This window comes from Silurus meridionalis, chromosome 6, assembly GCF_014805685.1.
Source record: "Silurus meridionalis isolate SWU-2019-XX chromosome 6, ASM1480568v1, whole genome shotgun sequence".
Lineage (NCBI taxonomy): Eukaryota > Metazoa > Chordata > Actinopteri > Siluriformes > Siluridae > Silurus > Silurus meridionalis.
This window is the reverse complement of record NC_060889.1, coordinates 4,735,174-4,758,541: the sequence shown is the minus strand read 5'-3', so window position 1 is coordinate 4,758,541 and position 23,368 is coordinate 4,735,174. Positions and strand designations below refer to the sequence as shown.

General features: G+C 42.4%; 1 protein-coding gene across 2 annotated transcripts in view; it reads left to right on the top strand.

The window, feature by feature from the left end:
* Positions 1-1,307: 1,307 nt before the first annotated feature.
* The window catches only part of bcl2b (BCL2 apoptosis regulator b), a 27,724-nt gene continuing 5,663 nt past the window's right edge, over positions 1,308-23,368 (top strand). The window contains exons 1-2 of one of the 2 annotated variants that reach the window (XM_046851236.1): positions 1,308-2,055; positions 2,263-2,401. In XM_046851236.1, coding sequence (XP_046707192.1) covers positions 1,561-2,055; positions 2,263-2,310 — 543 coding nt within the window. In that variant the 5' untranslated portion in view covers positions 1,308-1,560 and the 3' untranslated portion in view covers positions 2,311-2,401. Of the gene's footprint in view, positions 2,056-2,262; positions 2,402-23,368 lie in introns of those variants that run through there. The other variant, XM_046851235.1, reaches the window with a different exon arrangement.

The window sequence follows — 23,368 nt, the reverse complement described above, 5'->3', positions numbered from 1 at the left end:
GTTTATTTTTATTTCATGGTCATATCACCATGGAAACACAACCAGCGACGACTTCGTCACTGACACTGGAGACTGCTTCCAAAACCTTTTGTCTTTCATTCCTTCACAGATTAAAGAGCTAAAAGGTCTGGATTGTTTGGTAGATGTTTGTGGTGACTCTCACTACATGGTCTAATGAAGTGATGTTGAAAGTGAATGAAGCATCATAAGGCACAAAACCCCTTAAAGAGCTTTAGCAGGAGCCAAATCAACAATTCTGGTGGCTTTTTTTTTTAAAGAAAGAAGTAACATAAGTGGTGGATGATCACAGAAATCTTTCCATGGTCTTCAAAAACCACGTATTGAAGTTGAGAAGCTTTGGAGGAGGGATGCTCAAGAACCATACAGTCCATCTGTAGATTAAAAGGAAACCAAGCACCAGTTAGAGCAGAGTTAAAGGAGGTGTGTGGAGGATGAAAGGAGCTCATGGATGCATGGTCTAAAGAGTCCAGAATGAAACTTTTTATGATATGATGCATCATGGGACAGAACCGGTAAAGCAACCAGAGGACTTCTGAACAGAAATGAGTTGTCACTTGACCTCAATCCACCAACAAGCTGTTGCTGAAGTTCTGCTGAAGTTCAGGTGATGCCCATGAGTGAGTGAGAAGCAGAACTGCAGAAACACATCACTGATGATCAGTATCACACTCATCATTGTGAAACATTTTAACAAGGATCCTCGTGATGTTTCCCGTAAGCAAGACGCCAACGAACTTTCTACGTTATACTGTTTTACAGAGTGAGTTGTGTGCAAAACTTTTGGCACCCTCGAACAAGCTATGCGTGTGCTCTGTTTATATCTTTTGATCTTCACTTCAGTTTGATCTGTAAAGCGCTTTAACAGATAGAAACGTTCCTGCATGAGTTTGTTCCTTATAAGTTTATCCCTAATGAATGAGCCAATGGCGACTGGATGAGGAGGAAACCTCGAGAAGATTCAGATTTAGAAGGAAACCTCAACAACAAATGTCCATTTATTACAGTTTCAGATATCGATATATAGCAATAGTGGTAGATAACGATTCTTTAATAGAATCACACACACACATATACACACACACACACACACACACTGAACGCAACGGATCCGCACCGCTCGGGAACCTGACGCGTCCCGATAGTGCGCGCGCTCGCCCGGTTTACACTCGATATAGACTGACACACTCGCGCGCGCACCCCCGCCTCCCAACACACACACACACACACACTCACACACACACTCACTCACTCCCCTCACGGAGGCAAGTGGGCGTGTGCTTTCTCCTCCCTCTAAAACACGCAGCAACTCGGGGCAGTAGAACTACACACTCCAGCGCGAGACCGCACCGCACCGGTCCGCACGCACGCGCTGTCCGTTTTTCCGCCCCCCTACTTCAAAGATATGCGCGTGAACACACACCCCCGCGTCCGTCGTGCTGCTGCTCCTCGCGGGGAGGGAGGCTGCTGTGCTCCACCAATCCGAACGCAGTGAGTTGTGAGAGCCGCAGACGCTGAGACGTTTCCCGGGAGCGGAACCCCATGGCGAACGGAAACCTTTACGACAACCGGCGCATCGTGGAAAAGTACCTGAGCCACAAGCTGTCTAAACACGGGCACGCGGGCGAGCTCCACGTGTGCGGCGCGAGCAGCCCGGACGCGCCGGAGACGCAGACGGAGGAAGAGGAGCGCGGGAGGGACGGCGCGCGCCGCGCCAACCTGCACCGGGCTCTGCGCGAGGCGGGCGACGAGCTGGAGAGTCTGTTCCGACCCGACCTGGCGGACTTGACCAAGCAGCTGCGCGCGGCCACCCCGGCGGGATCGGAGCAGCGGCGCTTCGCGGCAGTGGCGGACGAGCTGTTCCGCGAGGGGGTCAACTGGGGCCGCGTGGTCGCTTTCTTCGAGTTCGGCGCCACGATGTGTGTGCAGTGCGCGCCCGAAACCGAGCGGAGCGCGCGCGCCGAGAACATCGCGCGCTGGATGGCCGAGTACCTGAACGGCCCGCTGAGCGGATGGATCCAGGAGAACGGGGGATGGGTAGGTCTCCATCACCATGACTCAAACCCTGACACTGACCCTAACTTATATAATATAATATAATATAATATAATATAATATAATATAATATAATAATAGCAGTGGAACATCAGTAGGACCTCTGGTGCTCAATCAATTCTTCAAATGTTCACAGTGATGATGATTTTTTTTCTTTCTAAATGAAAATTTAAATCTATCTTATTCCAGACAACTGGTAAAACATCCGACATCCTTGAAAACGAAGATTTCTCTTAAGTGATGATCACGTCCTGTTATCACTTATGTTATGGCAGCTATAAATTGTCCTTCAGAAATTACACAGTAAAAAGAACACGTTATTCCTCTGTCCCGTGTTAGAACATCCTGAAATCTTGCCCTCAGTTCCAATCTACACTACAATCCACTGACACTGGAGACTCATGGAAACACATCCTAACAGAACCTGTACACCTTCACACAAGTCCCTGTGAGTGAGGTTTAATCCTGACTCATCAATCATAACACCTAACTGATAGAAACCTGTATTTAATGTAAATATCAAATAGATACAAGATATAAAACTCAATCCATGCTGCTGTTGTGTTCTGGATTCTGATTGGTCAGGAGGCTTCGATTTGTTTCCTATGAAAGAAACTCTAATATGTTCTAATAGAAGAACAAAAACCCCTTCAGGACACAACGAATCGTCTTCACGTCCTGTCATGTTTGTTGTTTTTATTCTCCGTACATGGTTTAATTAGTGCAGATAAACAGGAGAAGAAAAACGAAGACTTCTATCCCGAGGTGTAACTCAGTAGCGTATCATGTTAAAGGAAAGCGTGATGAGGAACCACAGCTTCAGGTCCCGGCTTTACAAAACACTGGGTCTCATATCAAAGTGTCGCAGCCCGAAGGTGAAGAAATGAGATCGGATTAGATTTATATCGTCTTCCTTTCACATCTTTGAACTCGAGCTTTTTTTCCCCCTGACCACAGCGTTCACGTGTGAGGGATTTCCAGATCGATTTAAACCGTCACGCGTCGCTTTGAAGTCGGAAACGTGACCCTTTAGTGAACCGAGGAACGAAGACAGAATGTATAACAGGGGGAAGCCGTATTGTTTTAATGCAAATGAAACATCCTGAGAAGAAAAAAACTGAAGAAACGGATCAGAACTGACCCGAGACTCAAACTGAGTGGTACATTTCGCTCGCACTACAGCGACATCTGAGCAGGTAGTCTTTTAACGGAGATAAGCGAGGAACTGGAGTCTGCTGAACGGTTTGTGAGGTCAGGCGGGTTTAGAAACAGCTTTGAGTCATGAAGGGAAGTTGACGTGTCTTTAAAATGTGCTGAAGTCTACGATTTTCTCTTCTGCTTGTCTTTTAACGGCATTTTCTGAATGAGTTCGCTGTAAAAAAAAAAAACCTTCTCTCAGCACTTCCTGTCTGTTAGAAGAAAAAATCTCTGAGATCCGAGCCAGAGCTCTGGAGATTACTGGGTTTCTCCAAACAGAACAGAACAGAAACCAGGCCTGGTGGTGTATAAAAGTGCTGGACAGCAGACGACCTTCGTTTTACAGGAGCAACGTTCCATTAACGTCACAAACGAGCATGTCCATACAGGCGTTCCTAGTGTTCCTTAAACAATTTGAATACGCGGTTACTATTTTCTTGTTGGTGTTTGAACCTTTCAGGAGTTACACCACCCTGATCCAGAGCGACTTACAGTTATCTCAGATATACAGCTGAGGGTTAAGGGCCTCGCTTAAGGGCCCAGCTTGGTGTTGCTGGGATGTGAACCCATGACCTTCCAAATCAGAAGTCCAACATCTTATCCACTGAGCTAAAGTTTCTCTACAAAATAATCTCTATATGATACCTAAAAGCACTGCACCAACCGTGAACACTCAGGGCTTGATGTTCTCCACCCCCTGTGTTTAACTGTAATATAACCACGGCAACAAAAACGAGTTTAACAAAGACCTCGATCATGTGACCCCTCTTTTCCTCCGTGTTCCTAATTTCGCAACTTTCACTGCAATCAGGACACTCGAAACAAGAATCCAAAAATCGTCTCTAAAAGTCTCATCCCTCTAAAAGCTTTCCAAAGTCGATCACGTTGTAAACGTATAGTTTATATACGATCAAATCCTTCTCCACGTTCCGATTCGCAGCTACAATAAGCAGCAGTGAAGCTACGACTTCAAACACTCGTCATTGTTAGGAAGTGTCTAAGATGTTGGACTTCTGATCAGAAGGTCATGCTTTTAAATCCCAGCTCCACCAAGCTGCCCCCTGTTTGGCCCTTGACCTTCAATTACTCCACTGTATAATGGAGATAAATGTTAGTCGCATCTGCCATATACCAGAAATGTAAATTGTAGGTCTCTGTTAGCAACAAACATCAAAAACACAAAACAACGATAAGAAGCTGACAGAAGATTCGACTCAACTTTATTTCACACCAAAGAAGTTTTGTACGGTCATAATCGATTTACATCCAAATAAGGTCTCATCACTGGTGGCGTTCCAGGGATGCAATGGGTAAGGTGGGGGTGCCAAAACTTTCTGCATATGTCATCACGATCTGTGATAAATGGAATTTATTAAAGATTATTGTGTACAGAATTCAAATCTTACAATATCATAAGCCTCAGAATGAAAGCGTGATCTTTTCCTACACGAGGTGATATCCTGAAGCTCGGTATCGTTTTTATGCCTCGTGTTCAGTCTTGTGTTCAGTCTTGTGTTCTTTCGATGCTCTTGGAATGCTGAAACTTATTCCGAAGGCGGATTATCCAAGCTGCAACAATAACAAGAACTATTTGTTTGTTCCTCGTCGTGGTTGCGACATTGTTAGCGGTTTGGTGTCAGAAAAGAGCTAAGACACGTTTTTTTCCCCACCGCTCTCAGCATCGGATGGGGAAACTATTCGACTCTTTCCATGGCAGCACCGTTTTCCTCCAAAATCCCTGAAAGGAAAAACCCAGAGGAGTGATTCTGACAGTTCCTCGACCTCAGCATCATCTCTCATCATCTCTCATCTCTGTTAGCAATAAAGAATAGCACGAGATCCTGATCTGGCAGCGAGGAAGGCATCACGTCGTCACATCGGACTGCTCACACGCAGTATTGAAGGGGGTCACGTTTTGATACACATTACATGTTTGTTTCGAATACGATCTTTGTATCACATTTCATACAAATTCCCAAACTGTAGCTGTAGAAGCTTCTCTATCATTTTTACCCCTGATCTCGTGCCCTATAGTCATCTCAGGGTAATAGTTAGAAAACAGAAGGTAAAGGAGATCTTGCACCTGTGTTTACTTTTGCAACATTACTCGATGATTGGCTGCGTGTGGGAGCCTCTTAAATTACACACTTACCCCTGGTGATTTCAGGCTGAGGGCGTGGCACATGTTAGACAGCTCTGAGGTCTGAAGCTCCTCACACTCTGTTGTATCAGGCACCTTCAGTACCTGGACAGAGATAGCTTGAAGTGTAATAAAGTGTGGTTTTCGCCGGGTTCTGACTGAAGCACACACACCTGTAGGGCTGGTATGAGGAGAAACAGAAAGGCAAAGAGGGAGAATTTGAGACCTGACAGAGATATTACACACACACACACACACACACACTGTTCTTTGTAGCCCTTCTGTGGAAACTATGATAATGAGCGAACTTGCACATGCACGCCGCCGTCCACAACCTAGCATCAAACCAAGTAACGAACTAGCATATCGGCACACATGATAATCCCGGCTGAACTAGCGTAATTGGAAAGATGCTAACCAGGCTAGCTGGAATGCAAAGAGGCATGAAAAAAATAACTAGTGTTAACAGACTAATCGTCAAATCCACAGTCAAATCCTGGTCAAATCCAGTAACTCGGTAAGCTAACGTTAGCTTTATAATAAACAGTATAAAACAAACAAGATTGCAGTAAACAGTCTAAAGTATATTAATAAAGTAAATTACTAGCATTGTAATAGTGATGCTAATTAGAAACCAACCTTTATAAACGTCAGTTTTCATATATAACTTGTGCAATAGTATGCATGCTTATCTGTGAACTAGCACTGTAGCAAAATAGTTTAAAAACTAGCATCGCTAAATATGAAACGAATGTTATTGTAAACAGGCTAAAAATGGCGTTCATCCTGAATATAGTGAGTAAACAAAACACACCCTGTTTTCTTTTCTTTATTTACAGAGCTAGCATGAGATTAGCCTGCTAATCACCTTTTTCTCTGTTCAAACGTGCATCAGTGACAAACCAACCCGTAGAAGTATATCATTTTGCGTATGTTCTCATGAAACACACACACACACATGACATTTAAACTCGAGTGTGTGTTTTGAAGTTGTGCGTCCAGGCCAAGTTTCCCCCACCAGGGTCCTCTGACTGCAGCTTTTCTCCACTGCTTTCCATCTGTGTGTGTGTGTGTGTGTGTGTGTGTGTGTGTGTGTGTGTGTGTGTGTTTCAGTCATCGGCCTGTAGTCTTGGAAATCTTTCCTACTGACGCAGTTTGAGCCTGAAGAAAGCAAGGCCTTGACGCTGGTGTGTGTGTGTGTGTGTGTGTGTGTGTGTGTGTGTGGCTCTGTTTCCTCGCTCCCTTTGGAGCTTCACGTGTAAAGAGCCTCAGCAGGGCTTATTGATTTCAAGTCAAAAAGCAGAAACACTATGTTTGATTTAAGGTCAAACCCGAAAGCTGCTTGAAATGTTCTGAAATAATTCTTCAAATACAAATTTCATTCACGACTGTGACATGGTGCCTGTAAGAACGAGGATATTGAGCTGGCTATCGTGCAGGTTATATAACTGCTGCTGTAAAGACCTAGCTAGAGTTAAGGATTAATAGCTTTATTCCATAGCGCTAGAAAACTCCAGCAGCTAATTTGTCTACACATATTTTTGTCCCTATTTTCCACCAGCACGTGTTGGGCCCTGGTGGTCTGAGGCTCTCTGGAGCCATTGTTCTGCCACCCCTCCGTTCAACTGGTCCAGCGTTTAACACCAAGGCTGCGCTAATCCCACGCACGGTTCTCCCACAAGCCGTCCACACCCATCCCTTGTCCCGCTTATTTCTGGGACTTGTCTCCGGAGGCCACGGCTTGTTTCAGGAGCTGAATAAATAAAGCAGACGAGTGGGGTGTTGCTTTCCTGCGAGAGGCCCATCATAGGGGTGGATGACGTTATTTAAATGTATTCTTTCTCTGGAAAATGATCGGAGACAGGGATAACTACCAGGCTCGAAACACACATGGTGAATGCTGCAGGTTTTCCGTGTCTCCTTAGAACCCAGAGTGAACAAACCAAGAGTAGAACTTGAATACCCCTTTTTTTTTTAAAGCCTGCAGTGAAAATGGATCGTTGAGTGGTTTATCAGTTCACACATCTCATAACTGTGTCTCTCAACCATGAAAGGAATGTAGGTTTCAGTTTGACCATGACAGGCATCATTCCTTCTTGATGTTGATTAGCAGGGAAGGTTCCTCACGGGTTTCTTGGGAGGATTTCTTCGTTTACCTTAATTTGGTGTGGGATTTATTGTTTACGTAGGGATTTCAGCGATCCATTACTTGCTGGCAGATGTTCCTCATAGCCGAAACCTAGTATTAATGAAGTAGATACGGTGAACGTTTTCAGATGAGATGTTTATTTCACTTTTTTTTTGGAATGAGTCTCCAGTATCAGAATTTCTAAACATCACAACGTTTCAGTCGTCTCACGACATGTTGTCAAGTTGATTATTTCCCATAACAGCGTCAAAGCCGTGAGTCCTTGGGCTCGTTAACCCGTGCGAGATCACGTTTCTTGTAAAAATGACCTGACATGAATTACGTCCTCCCGCGGTGGGTAAAACCAGGATAGGACACATGTTAGTGTTGTGAAAGATGCATGAGCTGAGTAATTGCCCGACACAAGTGGCCATCTCTCACGCACCGTCCATCAGTCACGGCCGTCTGCTCAATGCTCAGCTCGTGTAGCTCGGTGTCACGTGACCACCATTAAAATATTCAGGGTTATGTGAGACAGCCTGGAAATAGACCTGCCGTGACCGTGGACCCTTAAAAAGTCTAGTCCGCCTGGCTCCTCGGGACGTGATGAGGACATTTCCCCCAGTCCCTGGTGCATCGTGGGTTCACACCTGCGGGAAAGAGATGCTGGTACGAGAAATACGAGAAAGGCTGAGATAATGCCTTTCATCAGCCCTCGGAGCCCACCCAGATTAGCTCCAGTTAAGGGAAAGGTTATGATCGAGGCTGCCGCTGCTGCTATATTTGGAGCCATCGGCCTTCATCCTGTGGTGTTGCATTGTTAGCGGTGGAGCAGCGGACGGCCATGGCGTGTGAATAAGCCGTGGGAATTCATGCTTGCGAGATAAAAATGGCTCGCAGATTGTCCACTTAATTTGTATGGTTTATTGTACATGTAAAACGTAGGATCTAGTTCTTTAAATGTTTGTACAGATGAAAAGTTGAAAAGTAGTCTACATGAATAGACACCGTAAGCTCGAAAGCTAGAAAATGTATCCCTCCGCCCCAACAAAACCAGGCTTTTTTTTAGAAAATTGCTTCTTCCAGACACTTCTGAAACAGCAGACTGTCCTGGGAAAGAGACAGACATTGAAATCTTTCCTGACGAGGTATTGAGGCATGAGAAGCTCACTAATGCACTTTTTTATCACATCAGGTGACACATCAAGCTGTGGTGTGACACAAATGGCCTTTGGGGCATTAAGCTTCCTGTGTGATGTCTGGTGGACTGAACAGCATGTCCCCATGCTGGAGCCTCGTTAAAAAAAAAATCCTATCTAAAGATCCACGTCTGGTTGGACAACGCTGTTCATTAGTATAATTCTGGTGAAGGATGGCTCCACCTGAGTCCAGATGTACATTACATCAGTGTTTCTGACTAAATGTTAGCATAATGTTAGGGTTTATATTTAATTGTAAAAATTGTAAGCATTAAGCCACTTTTGCTCCAGTGAGCACCCCCTGTCCTCCACCCTCACCCATTTCAATTATTTACCTGTTTTTCTGATGAAGTTTAATATACAGTGAATGTTTGCAACTATTATTAAATGTGTTTTTTTAGCTTTTCTATGGAAGGTTGCGAATAATTTGTACAGTTTGGGGGTGGAGCATTGTGGTTTTAGGGTGGAGCCATTGGGGTTGGGTGGGGGCTTAATAATAGGAATTTTGCCTTGGAGCCAAAAATGCTAGAAACGGCCCTGGCGCTAGTACATTCTTAGATTTTTAATCGGTTAAATACATCGAGTGGGTGTCGTTTGTTTTTCTGCCATGTACAACCACGTCTAGACATGTTTTTTATTTTTACAACTGAATGATATAAACTTTTTTTTTTAAAGCACCAATAAAGTGTTTGTACTGAAAGTCAACATGTAAAGATGAATTACATCAGTCACTGCAGTAAAAAGTTATTAAAGTTATTTGGCTAAATGAATGTTTGAGTAGAAAATTCAGAGACAGAAAACACTATTATCCATGTCTGTATACACACCATGGATTATTCTCTACAGCCCCAGTTTTAGAGAACCTTTTGCTAATCCAGGCAGATACCATACTGGTCACACCTTCTCTTGTTACAAAAGGGTTTTAAAGTAAGAAAGGGCAGCCAATAGCACAGCGCACCACAGCAGTAGCATGGATTATCGCTCTGTGATCTCGCGGAGATGTTAATCGTAAGAAGGGTGATGGGTGGTGTTTCATGAGAAGTACAGGCGCCTCGTTTAATGGACGTCAGAAGAAAGAGTGTGGCTACAAAAACAGCCAGACCACATCATTCAAAATGGGGCAGAGAATAGATGATCAACAGGGTTGTAGGGTGCCAGGCTTGTCAGGTTGCCAGGTCTTCAGGAATATTGCACTTTATAGCATAAATCAAGGTGTGCATCAGGAAAGCAAGGAAACATGAATCCTAATTTACAACAAGAGAATGGAAAGACTTTGCATTAAACATTTAAAGGTTGATCGTTAATAATCATCCATAGTCTTAATACCTACAGTAAGGCTCTCAATTTACCATTTTTCCTTCACATTTGTCTACTCGATTCTGTTTTGGTTTGTCTGTCCTTTGTTTATCCCTTATTCAAGATCAGCTCTACGAAAGACACTTTCCTCTTCTACACCTGTATACAGTAATGGCTCATATTCCCTGTATCTCATGTCACTCAGAAGAGACATGCTCTCTTTCAGCTCCCCACGGTTTTTTCCTGATGTCACCTCACCACTGCCGCCTCTGGCTTGCTCATTAGAGATGCCTTCTGCCTCTTTTATGGATTCATAGCTGCTTTCAACAAGAGTTAAGAACATCTAGTGAAGGTTGAAATATGTTTTCAGAACCTAGGAGTTGTCCAGAAAACCAGTGGTCAGCCATCTTGAAAATATTGTCCTGGAGCTCGGTGCAGCCTGTTTTGTGAGTGGAAGTACTCGATCGATGACCCTAGTATTCTCTAGTATTCTGAGCAAAAAATGCCCAAAATCGATATCTGGATGTCTATAAAGCTGCTCACTGACAGCACCTGTCCTTAAGACTCCGAAACAGATCATCGAATATGAACCTGTCAACTTGTTTTTTAATGGCAACCCAACAACAGAACCCACAATGACCACAGCTGACATTCTTGCTCTTGCCCTCTGCTCTGTTTATCGTTCCTGAGGCCAGGAATTTGGTATTTTTTTCCCCATTTCCCCTAACTGACCAGTCCTGTCTCCAACCCTGTCCTGTCTGTGGCTCGCAACTGGATGGTGCAACAAACTTTAGCCACAAGGAATATTTTCTTTTTGCGAACATCTCCATGAATGTCCTCTTTGTAACTGTACTCCACTCGTGTCCTGACAGTCTGTATCTACTATCTGTTTGCTACACAAGAGGCTCAGCAGACAGGATCACAGTCCAAGTTAGCCAGGTTCAAACACAGAGCAGGCATCACACAGCAATGAATGAAAAGACTTTGCATTATATAACTAAAAAACATTTGTGTATATCGAATTAACCAAATTATTCTCAAATGACCAGCTCCTCTAATGGGTCATGGACAACCCTCAAATGCACAAATAACCATCAACTTCATACATGTACATACTGTACATACACATTATCCTGCTCTCTGCCCTGTGTTGTCAATATTCCTCAACACAGAAGCACAAACAAGCCTTCACGTCTTCACATCGTGAATCGCAGAAGGTGCTTCGTAAAGAAGACTTCCAGTACACATTCCAGAAGTGGCAGGAACGCTGGGAACACTGTATTGCTGTTCAATGGGACTATTTTAAAGATGATTTTGAAGATGATAGAAAACTTTTGATACCCGCTCGTAAAAAATGAATTCTTCATGGGTTTGCTGAAAGGGCAGCAGTTGTAAGCCACTAACCAGGCTTAGTCTATTCTAAAAATCCTTTTAGGATTCCCTCAAACCTTTTCTCTAAGAACATGGAGTAAATGACAAAGCACAAAAACCTCATAGCAAAATCATCTCATGTTTGTCTCATCTATATTTTGCCCTCTGTTTGCCAAATGAGAACGTCTGATGTTGAAAACTCCCTTCTTTTCTTTTTCAGCCAAATGTCTGTACTGTGGCCTTCGCTCATGACTAAACTCCGGATGATGAAATGAAAAGACGCCTGTAATTGCTGACCATTTACACACGGCAACTATCAGGGATTTAAGTGCCTGCTGTCTTCGACGACCTTGACAGAAATTGTATCGACCTTCAGAGCTGTCAGTGGTGCTTGTAATCTAATATTATCCTCGCTTGGGAGGAGAGGGCGTACAGTGGAGTACAGTTTGTTAGCATCCCCAGTGGTCCGTTTGGTCCTTTCTGCGTGTTATAGTATAACAATGGCTTTATTTGCGTCCTTTTTTCTTTCAACGAAGCAGGAATGTCAGTTCAGCTGGTTCTATTGTAACTTATTCCCAACCAGTTCCCAATGCAGTAACAAGCATTTACATAGTTTCCTGCCATGCATGAAGAACGTCTGTTGACAATGATGCGGCTTAGCGATTGTTAGACGGAACTACATGCCGGCATTCGCCACCTTCATGAATCTTTATTTCGACTCGCCCAAATAAACTCCCTAGCTAATTATCAATGATCGTTAGGATCTGTAGGAAATGTGTCAGAGCAGGTGAAATAATAATTCAACATGCTGCGGTTGCCAGGTCTAACACCTTGAACATTTAAATATGTCACAGAGGTTAGAACAAGTACAAAACATAGTGGTTTCTGTGAAGAGTTCATTATCCGGCATGGGGGAGTAGCTGTGATCCTTTATAGAGGCTCTCTAAACTCTGTATTTGCATCCGTTTAGAACTCATTATCTGTTCGTTTTGAATAATTTATTGGTATTTAGTTACAACATCCTTATTATATATTTATTTGGACCATCTCTCACACACACACATGATCAACTCTATTCAACGCTATTAAATATGCAAACAGTGTCAATAATCACTGACTTTTTGGAATCATCTTCACTTGTTGACTTTCTTATATTTGACAAAATCGGGTTGCCAGAACATTTGAGCTCATTTTACATCCCAGTGAGATTCACAGCAGCATTGAAATCAATTATCTTTCCCATGTTATAATAGCCTGGTCAATGGCCAGGTAGTTAGCGTAGGTTTGGATTGAAACTCTTGGAATTTGCCCTCCTTAGGCATTTTTAACTCACAGGAATCTTTTGTAGAATTTTTTTTCATCTTTCTTCTCTAATACTTAAACACGATAATGCGCTCAAAAGCCAAAATACATCTTAGCTTAATCTAAAACAAGAGCAGTCCGTTTTTACTGCGCAACGACGGTGAATGTTAGTCTTTGTGAAGCCGTCTCTCTTTTTAGAGCACTCGCATTCCTCCTGTATCAGAGCAAGCAGGAAACAAAGTGGGGTTGTTTGTCTCGAAACACCAGCACATTCCTTTAATTCCTCCTCCCAGCTTTTTGGAAGGAAATCAGCTGGTTGCCGGGTGGATTGAACTTTTCCCTGCTTTTCTCGTTGCCCACAGACGAAGACAAGAAGGAGGAGAAAAGGGGACTAACAGAAAAAAGGCCCTTGTTTTGGTCTGCCAAAAGGATCATGACTTATACCTTAATGTATTATGAGTATGTATGCAGAGTACAGGCTCATGTACACACTCAGGGCTGTGGAGCTTCAAACAAAGTCCTCACTCAATTTAAACCTGAGAAGTCTTTATCTCTATTAACACAATGTTTCATTTGAAAACAATAAGAACTTCAAAAATCCAACCACCCACGCCACCCCATTGTGCCCCTGCAGCTTAGTCAAACCGACTTTGTTGCCAAAACTGTCAAGATTTCATTACTGCATTTCTCAAGAAGCTCTCACGATGAAAGAAGAACCCTGACCTGAGGAGGAGGGGGATGATGTTCACTAAAGCTTAGAGGAGTTTTTTATTATTTCAACTTTGATGGTTTCATTATCTTACAGATATTTTGCCCCCTCTGAATACACCCCGAGATGAAGGGCAGGACAATGTAGCATGACTGAGGCAATATGAAGCCGTGTGAATCACAGCTTGAACTGTTAGGACGGAACCTGAGCTCGTGTGCCGACACACCATTGTCTCTAAATTATGCTATTATGTGTCATCTTTTTTCTTTTCTTTTTTTTAAATAAAAGAACAGTGGGTTGTATGATCTCCAAGCATGATGAAAAAAGCATGGCTTGCGAACTGAGAAACTTCCCGGAAGCACTAACGATTTGCATTTTAAACAAATGCATGTAAAGTAGATCTTTTATAGAACAGTTTTTTTCCCACCAAGTAAGAAAAGCGTGCTCTCTTAAGTGGTAGATTGGTTCGAGTTTTCCTTCTGAAGGTTCTGTATCTTCAGGTTTTTTTTACACTTCCAGCCTTCTCCTGTTAAAGCTTACACCAATTTTACATAACATCTTTTTTTTTTTTACAAATATCTTCCACATGGGTGTGACTTGTTTGGGCTCATTCTGCTCTTCACTTATCAGCCTGGCTAGACATTTGGCGTTGCTTAGCAAGATGTTCCTCGGTAATGAAAGCCCACGTGTCTGGTATTCACTGGGTTCACCATGGAAAAGTTAGCTCATCTCCAGACTCCAAGGAGTGTTCCACACACACACTCTGGTCTCTTGTTTCGCTCAGTAATCCGACCAGCTGGCAGCATTAAACACTACAAGAAGGGAAAGTTCTTCGGTGCTGGTCTTATAAGCGTCGCTTATTTCTTCTAACCGGAGAAAACTAGGGACAAGTGCAAGACCTTGCTGTTGGCCCTGGTAACCTGCACCATGTAGAGCAAAGTGCTCAGTGCTCGCTGAATGTAACTGCTCTCGCTTACTTTTCCCATAATGGCTCGAAGGTGTAGTAAGTTCTCCCGTTTTTTGAGGGGTTTTCCTAAAGAAAGGTCTCCTTACCTACACCCAAAATACTAGCTAGCTGTATATAGCAGAATATAAACTTGATGACTTATGGTTGCCTTTGTTGTTATGGAAAGATCAGACCATTTAGTGACCATTCAGTTGTTTAAACCAATCTTTTTTAGGATTCGTTTAGTTCAATACGTTTCTTTGATCAGAAATAAATGAAAATGTTACATTTTCAATACGCAGATCCCCAACTTGTCCACATACACCAACTTTAACTATAGTCCCAATAATGAAAATATGACAATAAAATAATTAAAAACAAAAACAAACGACTCATGAGTTGAACTACTCAATTCAGTTTCCCGTACCTACCAAGATTTTGCAATGTGTTCAGTAGAAAATGAACGAATCACTCTTTGAGACGACTCGTTCTTCTGAGTCACATTAAAGAAATATGGATAAAGGGTTCATGAACAACCATCACCACTAACTAGATATTAGAGTGTCAACAAGGCAAGCTCCTGAAGATAATCCATTCATTATCCATTTTTGTTCATGAGAAGGTCTGGAATACTGGTAGTAGAGATTTTATCATGCTGCACATACACTGATTTGAGAATGAACGTGGGGTATGATGTCTCAGCGGAAGGGAAAGAACGTAACAAGAAAATGGAGAGGAGAAACAAAAAACAGCAGCAGAATCAAGATCACATCTTGTGAACATTCACGTCTTGACTCAGCTACTGATTTTAGTTTTTCTCGTCATTGTTGTCTCCTTGTTCCTTTCGGTGAGGATTTTTTCTTCAACCTGAGCTTTAGAAGGTGTTGGGTGACTTCTGTAAAAGGGCATTTGGGGAAAATGAGTCTGTGTGTGTGTGTGTTTGTGTGTGTGTGTGTGTGTGTGAGATGATTCAGCAAACCCTTCTTCTTCATCTCCGTGCACGTCATCGTGGCCTTTTCACTCAGCAGATACAATAAGCGTGTCTTTATTAGATTCTCTGACCAAGCTGGTCTGGTTTATTTACAGCACGCTGAGTTTCAACCACACACACACACACACACACACACAAATACACACACACAAATTTTCTATGTATGGTGTTGCCAAAAGTATTTAGACACCTGGTTTTTCCAGCCATAAGCGTTTCTTCCCCAAAATGTTCCCACAAAGTTGGAGGCACGCGATTGTGTAGGACATCTTTGGATGCAGGAGCGTGAAATTTTAGCCTTGGTGCTTAATGAAATCTCCACAAAATCTAGTGGAACATCTTCCCAGAAGATTGGAAGTTCTTATAAGAGCAAATGAGGACTACCTGTGGAATGGAATGTTCAAAAAGAAGCACATACCACAAATCTTATGCTCAGATATCAGGTATCAGATGATCAGAATCGCACTTGATCCAGCGTATCAGAAGCCACAAACAGCTACATGGGGGAAATTCAACCGGTTTAAAATTTCGCATGATGAAAAGGTTTGTGAAATAACAAAGCAATATATTATAGAAATCTTCAAACCTACTGATGTTTTGTTCACTGTAAGTGTTATTACACTGTAACTGTAAATCCGTGATTTACAGGATTTCATAATTACAGACAGAAATCGCAGCGATAACCATGTGTTCCTGTTTTCACCATGTCACATGATCACCGGTTTATCCAAAATTCATCGGAGATCCTTTCAAGTCTCAGACACACCGATAAACAAGCTGGTGGACGCTGAAGCGTATGGTCTTGCGGCCGTCGGGGTTGTGTGTGTTGTCTAGCGTCAGTGTGTAATTTGTTAGGTGTTATGAGGCTGCGAATTTGCCTGATGCAAGCGTTTGTGTATAAAACGTTCAGTGTTTACGCTGGAGACATTCCCACCTTTTTAACGTGATAATTACACCACTGGGTTTGTGTGCTGCTTCTTCACACCATGCACTTTAGCTCCTGAAGTGTGTGTGTGTGTGTGTGTGTTGGCATGTTCCCATGGGCTCGATGTAGTGCCTTGAGGCGGCCGAGAGACGATACACAGCACTCTACACGGTTATATACTGCATGTCCAAACTGATCAGCGTTATGAGGAAATAAAAAAGTTCTAAAATGATTTTGAATTGTCGGTTATGTCTCAAAGTTTGCGTACGCGCACTCATAGCATGTCATAAGAGTCTGCCTGGATCTGAGTGACTCCTGGGGACTCCGCTCCCTCCCTGTACCACCCCTCTCCTCATCCCAATACCACCCCTCCAACCCCCTGCAAGTGGTGAGAAAAGCAAATGGATCACGTTGCGGTAACCATGGCGACAACTCGACCCCTTTGAGAAAGAATCCCACGTTTGTTTTTCGTTATGCTTCCAGGCTTTTTTCTGTCCACTGAGGTAAAATAGTGTGTTGCGTAGGAGACGCCTGAGGGACAGTCGCTGACCTTATTAAACACTTCTGCTGATGAAGCGGTTCGGCTAAACACTCTCCTGCGTCTCTCAGGCGATCTCAACACGAGGCCGTTATCCGCTTGACGTAAAAGGAAACACAATAAGAGACTCGAAACGTTTGACCTCACACAAGATCAAAACGCGCAGAACTCACTTGAAATACAGCAAGTGCTCGTTCTGGATTTTAATGAATATAGCGAAACTAATTGCTCATGTGACCCTGTACTCGTACTCTGCACAAAGACAATAAAGTTGAATCTAATCCAATCTAAGATATCCCTAATCCGATCCGCTAGCTAGTTAAGTGTTTGTAAATTTAGACCTCGCTAGATAAATGGACTAGGTTTGCTTCTGTGTGCATTCGTTCGATCATGTGGTAAATCGTGTTCTGATGAACAACAAAAATGTGATCGGCGCTTCCTGTTTCTGTGGCTGATCGGGTGACCTCAGCTCTTTACTCACCTACGTTACCCATAAAGCTCCATTAGAGGAGAAACTAAAGAACAATTATAAGTCGTGAATCGTTACTGTTCAGTCCGGCTCAGATTTCGCTAGCCCGAGATTCACAGGTGTCCGATCTCGGCATGGCTCGAACAGCTGGGTGTTAACTCACAGCTAGTCATAATGTTGGAATTGTTGGAATTGTCCTGACAGGATAAAATCTCCAGGAGAAACGATCAAAGCACAATCTCAGCCTGCGTCATCTGCGCTGGACGCTTTCATCTCAAATCAGATCTCAGTTTATCGTTCTTTTCGCTTTTCACTTTTATATAGGAGCTTTATAAAGATCTGAAATCGCAGAGTCAAACTTTACATCAGTGCTAGGACATGTAGAAAGTTCAGGCTGCTTTGTTATTAGAAAAACATCCACATACATGTGGACGGGAACATTAGGAGAAGCGTGTAAGAGATCACAGTGAGGGATCACGACACCTCGAGGTGTTCGCCATGTGACTTGCGATGCCGTAAAAGCGTATTTACACAACAACAGGAGACTGAGAAAGACATGTAATGGAAAACAGGCATGCTTCACTTCATCCCACCAGTGCAGAGAGAGGTCACGTGTGTGTGGGTGTGTGGGTGAAATGATGAAACAGAGCATGATGTTCCCCATCCGCCGTCCCATGATGCTCAGTCGATTCCCTTTTCCACCCATTCGGTCTCTTATGACCAGAGGAGGGAAGTAACGGAGTACAAATACTTAAGTAGATTTTTCTGGTATTAGTTTTTTACTCCACCATTTATTTTTCAGACAACTTTTTACTTTTACTCATTACATTTTTACACAAATATCTGTACTTTTTACTTCTTACATTTTCAAAACAGACTCGTTACTTTAGTTTTAATCCACTGATTTGGTGAAATATATATTTTTTATTTTCACTGTGCGCCGATTTCAGCCGAACAACCGATGGTGTATAAAGTCCTGACTCTCACTCACCACAGATGTAGACTAGTTTATGGAGATAAGATTCAGCAGGCAGAAGGCAGTAAGAAGTTTGGGGTTAATGTGGATGAGACAGAGGGAGTCAGTGATGAGAACATGACTGAGAACAGACACATTCCTGATCATAATCATCTTTTCTCTGCTTGTGTTTAATATGTGGATCTTCAGCCTGCATACATTTATTAGGGAACAACATTTTTAATTCGTTTTGTATTAATATATATATATATAATATGTGTGTGTATGTATGTATGTATATGTATATTTGGCTGTCAAAATGAAAATTATTTTAAACGGCACGAAATGTTATTGACGCGCGATCAATTCAGCGCGCATTTCTGTTTCACCAAATGTAAATACATAAATAAATAAATAAATAAATAAAAAAAGAGGCGAAATTAAAACCTTTGGCAAAAAATACGTTTATCCATGACGTCCTTTCTTTACTTAGATATAAAATAAATAAATAAACTCCAGATAAAAATATTTTTAATCAGTAAACTTTTGTTTTATTTTTGCGCCAAGTCTCAAATCAAACACCAAAATCCGCCATGTTTTACACAATTAAACCTCTAGGTGGCGTTTTGTGGGGTTTCCCCTCATAATGGCGACACAAACTTGAATTACTGTCTTTATTGATCGTACAGATAAAAACAATTCATCATTCAAATCTGTAAAATGTCTATAATTTTATATATATAAGCTTCCTGACTTGACTTGAAGAGGTGCAGTCTCTCCGGTATCACCTCAATAACTGTCCGTGTGGAAACATAGCAAAGGCTCTTAATGATGTCCACACGTCTCTGCACTGATATAGCCTTTATATTTAATCACTGTACATATGCTGCTTACATATCAAGTCAAGTCTCAACATTTGTGATCATCACAGATCCAGCATTAGTTTCTCCATGCCAGAGCCTTTAAACACTCCAGGAGGTCCAATGTCAAAACCACACATGTAGTGGGATCCAATTGGCACTGGTACATCTCTAGATGGTTCGGGATGTTTGCGAGTTCGGCATCTACTTCTTCAAAGGTCCATAATCTTCATGAGGTGGGACGTGACTGGAGCTGGAGCAACCTCAGGAAGCCTCGGGATGGGGAGAGAAAGAGAAGCAGTGGAGAGGAATTAGCGTAGCTGCTGTTCATGATATTAACAGCACAAGTTGAGAATGTGCATGTGATCAGATGTTCTGGAGCACAAGGTTATGATATGTGATGTGTGTTATGTGTAGGCTTTGCTAAAAAGATATGTTTTTAATCTGCACTTAAACTGGGTGAGTGTGTCTGAGCCCCGAACACTGTCAGGAAGACTATTCCAGAGTTTAGGAGCTAAATGTGAGAATGATCTACCACCTTTAGTGGACTTTGCTATTCTGGGAACTACTAGAAGCCCGGAGTTTTGAGATCTCAGGGAGCGTGACGGATTGTAGCGTGTTAAAAGACTGGAGAGATACATGGAGCCAAACCATTTAGTGCTTTATTAGTACATATATATCACATGCTGTAAATATGATACATGTGTAACACCTCCAAGCTGCACCTGAGCCAACACTTAACTCACTACTGCTCATTTAGTAAATGAGATCATTAAGAGTCGCTCGGGAGAAACACTTCCAACAGGAAGTGGCTATATCTCGCTATCTTTGTCTCTCTATTTTCTCTGTCTAATTGTCTCTGTGTCTCTTTTAGTAAATGTCTCTATCTCACTGTATATGTCTCTCTCTTGCTGTCTCTCTATTTGTTTCTCACTCTTTCTAAAGCTGTGTCTGTGTCTCTTTGTCTTTGTCTTTCCTGCTTATTTACATGTCTAACAAAGTTTTGAGTTTTGAAGTAATGCCATTAGTGATCTATGATGAAAGACTTTCCTGGTTCGATTCTTACCTCTAGTTTCATATTGAACATTATAAGAAGTTTTTAAAAACAGAACAATAAAAGGTCATTAAAATTGGTTGCTGGTAAATCATGGTATATCAGTGGTGCAGGTGTTGGAGATGTGGTTCTTGTACCTGAGTCACTTCTCATAGACTTCGAGTTACTGAGAGAATGAACAGGAAGGAGAAGTTTTGACCCTCTACCATCATGATCTTAGAGAAAACAGTGGTCTCTTAACTATAGAAAAGCCAAGAGTCCAATAAGCAAAGCCTTGTTTGTCACCTCTCTGGTAGTGTAGTGGTTAGTGATGCGGCCTCTGCTATCTGACTCACCCGGTTCAATTCCTACCCCTTAGCTATCCTTTAAATTGTTTAAAAAGTTTTATAAAAGAACCAAAAAAGGTCCTAAAAATCAGGTTCTTGCAGGAGATCCTGTGGCTCAATTGTACGAGCTTTGCCTCTGGGTTGAGAGGTTGCTGGTTCAAACCCCGGCCAGGACTCAAAGTTAAGAGTGCGGAAGGTTCTGGTGGCCGTAATGAGGAAGGTGTCAGAAATGGCTGCGTGGAAGGTTGGATGTGGATGGTTTCGGAGGGTGTATCCTGAAGCAGGGGGGCAATATCCAGGCATCTGGCCCCCCCAGCGTCTGAGAAGCTGAAAACAGGGGGTTATGAAGCAAAAACGTCCAAAAAAGTATTCACTTAGTTTTGCATATATAGGGAAACATTCTGCCAAAAACCTATCACCTACACTTTTTCTGAGGCTGTAACCCAGCAGGTCTTTACAGTCTTTGTTCACAGTCACCCACTCCATTGCTCACCACACACTACTTTCCACACAGCTTATACAGTGTGGGGACAAGCCAGATTCGAACCAACAACCTCTGAGCTCAGAGGCAAGGCTTTTACCACAAAGCCATCAAGTCCCACAATGCACCTTCTTTTTTTTGGGGGTTTATCCTTCGTTTCATGCTTCAAAACAAGAAATTCAGACCAGACAGAAACACAGAAAGCAGGATTCGAACCCTGAACCCCACCAACAGCGAAATACCAGTCTAAACCCACTGAACCATCAGGAAGGACAAGCTGGGAAGCTTGTTTAGAGCAGGTCTATCTTTCTTTTCAAACCACCAACACAAGAATTTAACACTAAGGAAAGATTTAGGAAGCAAATACAGATGTAAGTAGCACAAGTTGAACCCACATTGTAACTAGCAGGAAGAAAGCAGGATTCGAACCATGATCCCCACCACCAGCGAGATACCAACCTTAACCCATTGAACCATCGGTGAGGACAGGTTAGGAAGCTTGTTTAGAGCAGGTCTATCTTTCTTTTCAACCCAATAAAAACAAAAATATATCGCTAAAGAAAAATGTAGGAAGTGAATCCTGATCGTGACTGGCAGGCAGAAAGCAGGACTCGACCCCTGAACCCCACCAAACGCAAGATACCTGATTTAACCCACTGAACCATCAGGGAAGAGAGGCCAGGAAGCTTGATTAGAGCAGGTCTATCTACCTTTAAACCATCACAACCAGGCACAAGCCTTAACCCACTGAGCTACCACAGAAGTGCCTTTTTTTGGTGGAGTTATTTTTCATTAAAGACCAGGAAATTAATCCAACACAGAAAGGACAGAATTGAAATGTTTTCAGAGTGGACAAGGTCCAGAAGTTTTATTTACCAACACAGCAACCACCAGCTCGAGCAGGAATCAAACTCTCAAACTCATCCTCGTGATGTGAGGTCCAGTTAACACCTAAAACAGGTAGAAGTAATAACTACTTTTTACTTAAATACATGTCTGAGCCAAAACTTCTTTACTTTCACTTGAGTAAAAAAGTATAATCAGTACTTCAACTTTTACCCGAGTATTTTAAAACATGAGTATCTGTACTTCTACTTAAGTAAAGGATGTGTGTACTTTTGCCACCTCTGCTTATGACTCGTCTCTGTGCCTGCATTTGCTGAGAAAACATGGAAAAGGAGTAGATGGAGAAGTTGTTTCGAGCTGAGAAAAGCTGCAGAGTATTTGCATAACTCCTCCCCTTCACCACTACATATGGTCCTGCAAGTGTTCTGCACTTTAATTAGGAAGAAAAAAGTGAACTCCAGTGGATTTGGGACGAAGCACCATCATGCCTGGGTGATGAGAGTGTAACAGAAATTTCCACACGTGACATCACGAGCTTTCTGATTCATTTAGATCAAAGTCAGCTGCTGTTTTCTCAGCAGCAGCTCATGACCATGGAGTTCACTGAGGCGGAGAAACGGCATCAATAACTACGTAGCTCCAAAAAAATCCTGCTTTACTTACAGTGGCAATGGTTCTGTAGATCACACACTCACACACACACACACACACACACACAATGTCTATGCTAATACCTGCAAATTTGGGCAGCATGATTCTCACCCCAATGGGCCTAATAATATAATGCTTGTTTACAGTAATGCTAATTCAGGAGTGTGGCTGTTTGACTGTTTAATGCTAGTTTGTTAGTTAGTCTATTTTGTAGACTGTTTTTATAATGTAATATAATAATCCTGTAGTTTTTGTCTGCTAATTGCTAGTTTGTACTTTATGTTCATCTTTGCAAATACTAATTATGATTCATCCTGTTCTAATGCTAGCCTGTTGCTTAGCCTGTTGCTTAGCCTGTTTAGTGCAGCAGGTCCAGCAAAGCTCTGAACTGAACCAAACAGGATGCAGTAACCTGTTAATATTAATAATAATAATAATAATAATAATAATAATAATAATAGAATGTCTGTGTTAGCATGTTTACCTGAGTAGTGAACTAACTAGTGAACTGGTCCAGCATGTAAGCATCAGATACTTTGAGCATGTGATCCGCGCCAGCGTTTTTGTACCCTCAGAGTACGTTGAAGGCAGGAAAATATTCACCATGTCAGTTCTTGAACACTCAGAACACTTCCTCCTATTCTTACTTTGGGACTTTCCTTGGTATTAAAGGCAGATCTTACGACAATAACAGGCTTAAGCAGGAGGATTTTATTTTAGTTGCTCTGAGTAAGAGAAGATACAGATTAGGAAACGCGAGACCGTGAGAGCAGGAAACAACGACCAATCACACACCACCATTATAATTCCCAATGACTAATCCCTGCACACCACCATTATAATTCCCAACGACCAATCACACACCGCCATTATAATTCCCAATGCCCAATCACACACCGCCATTATAATTCCCA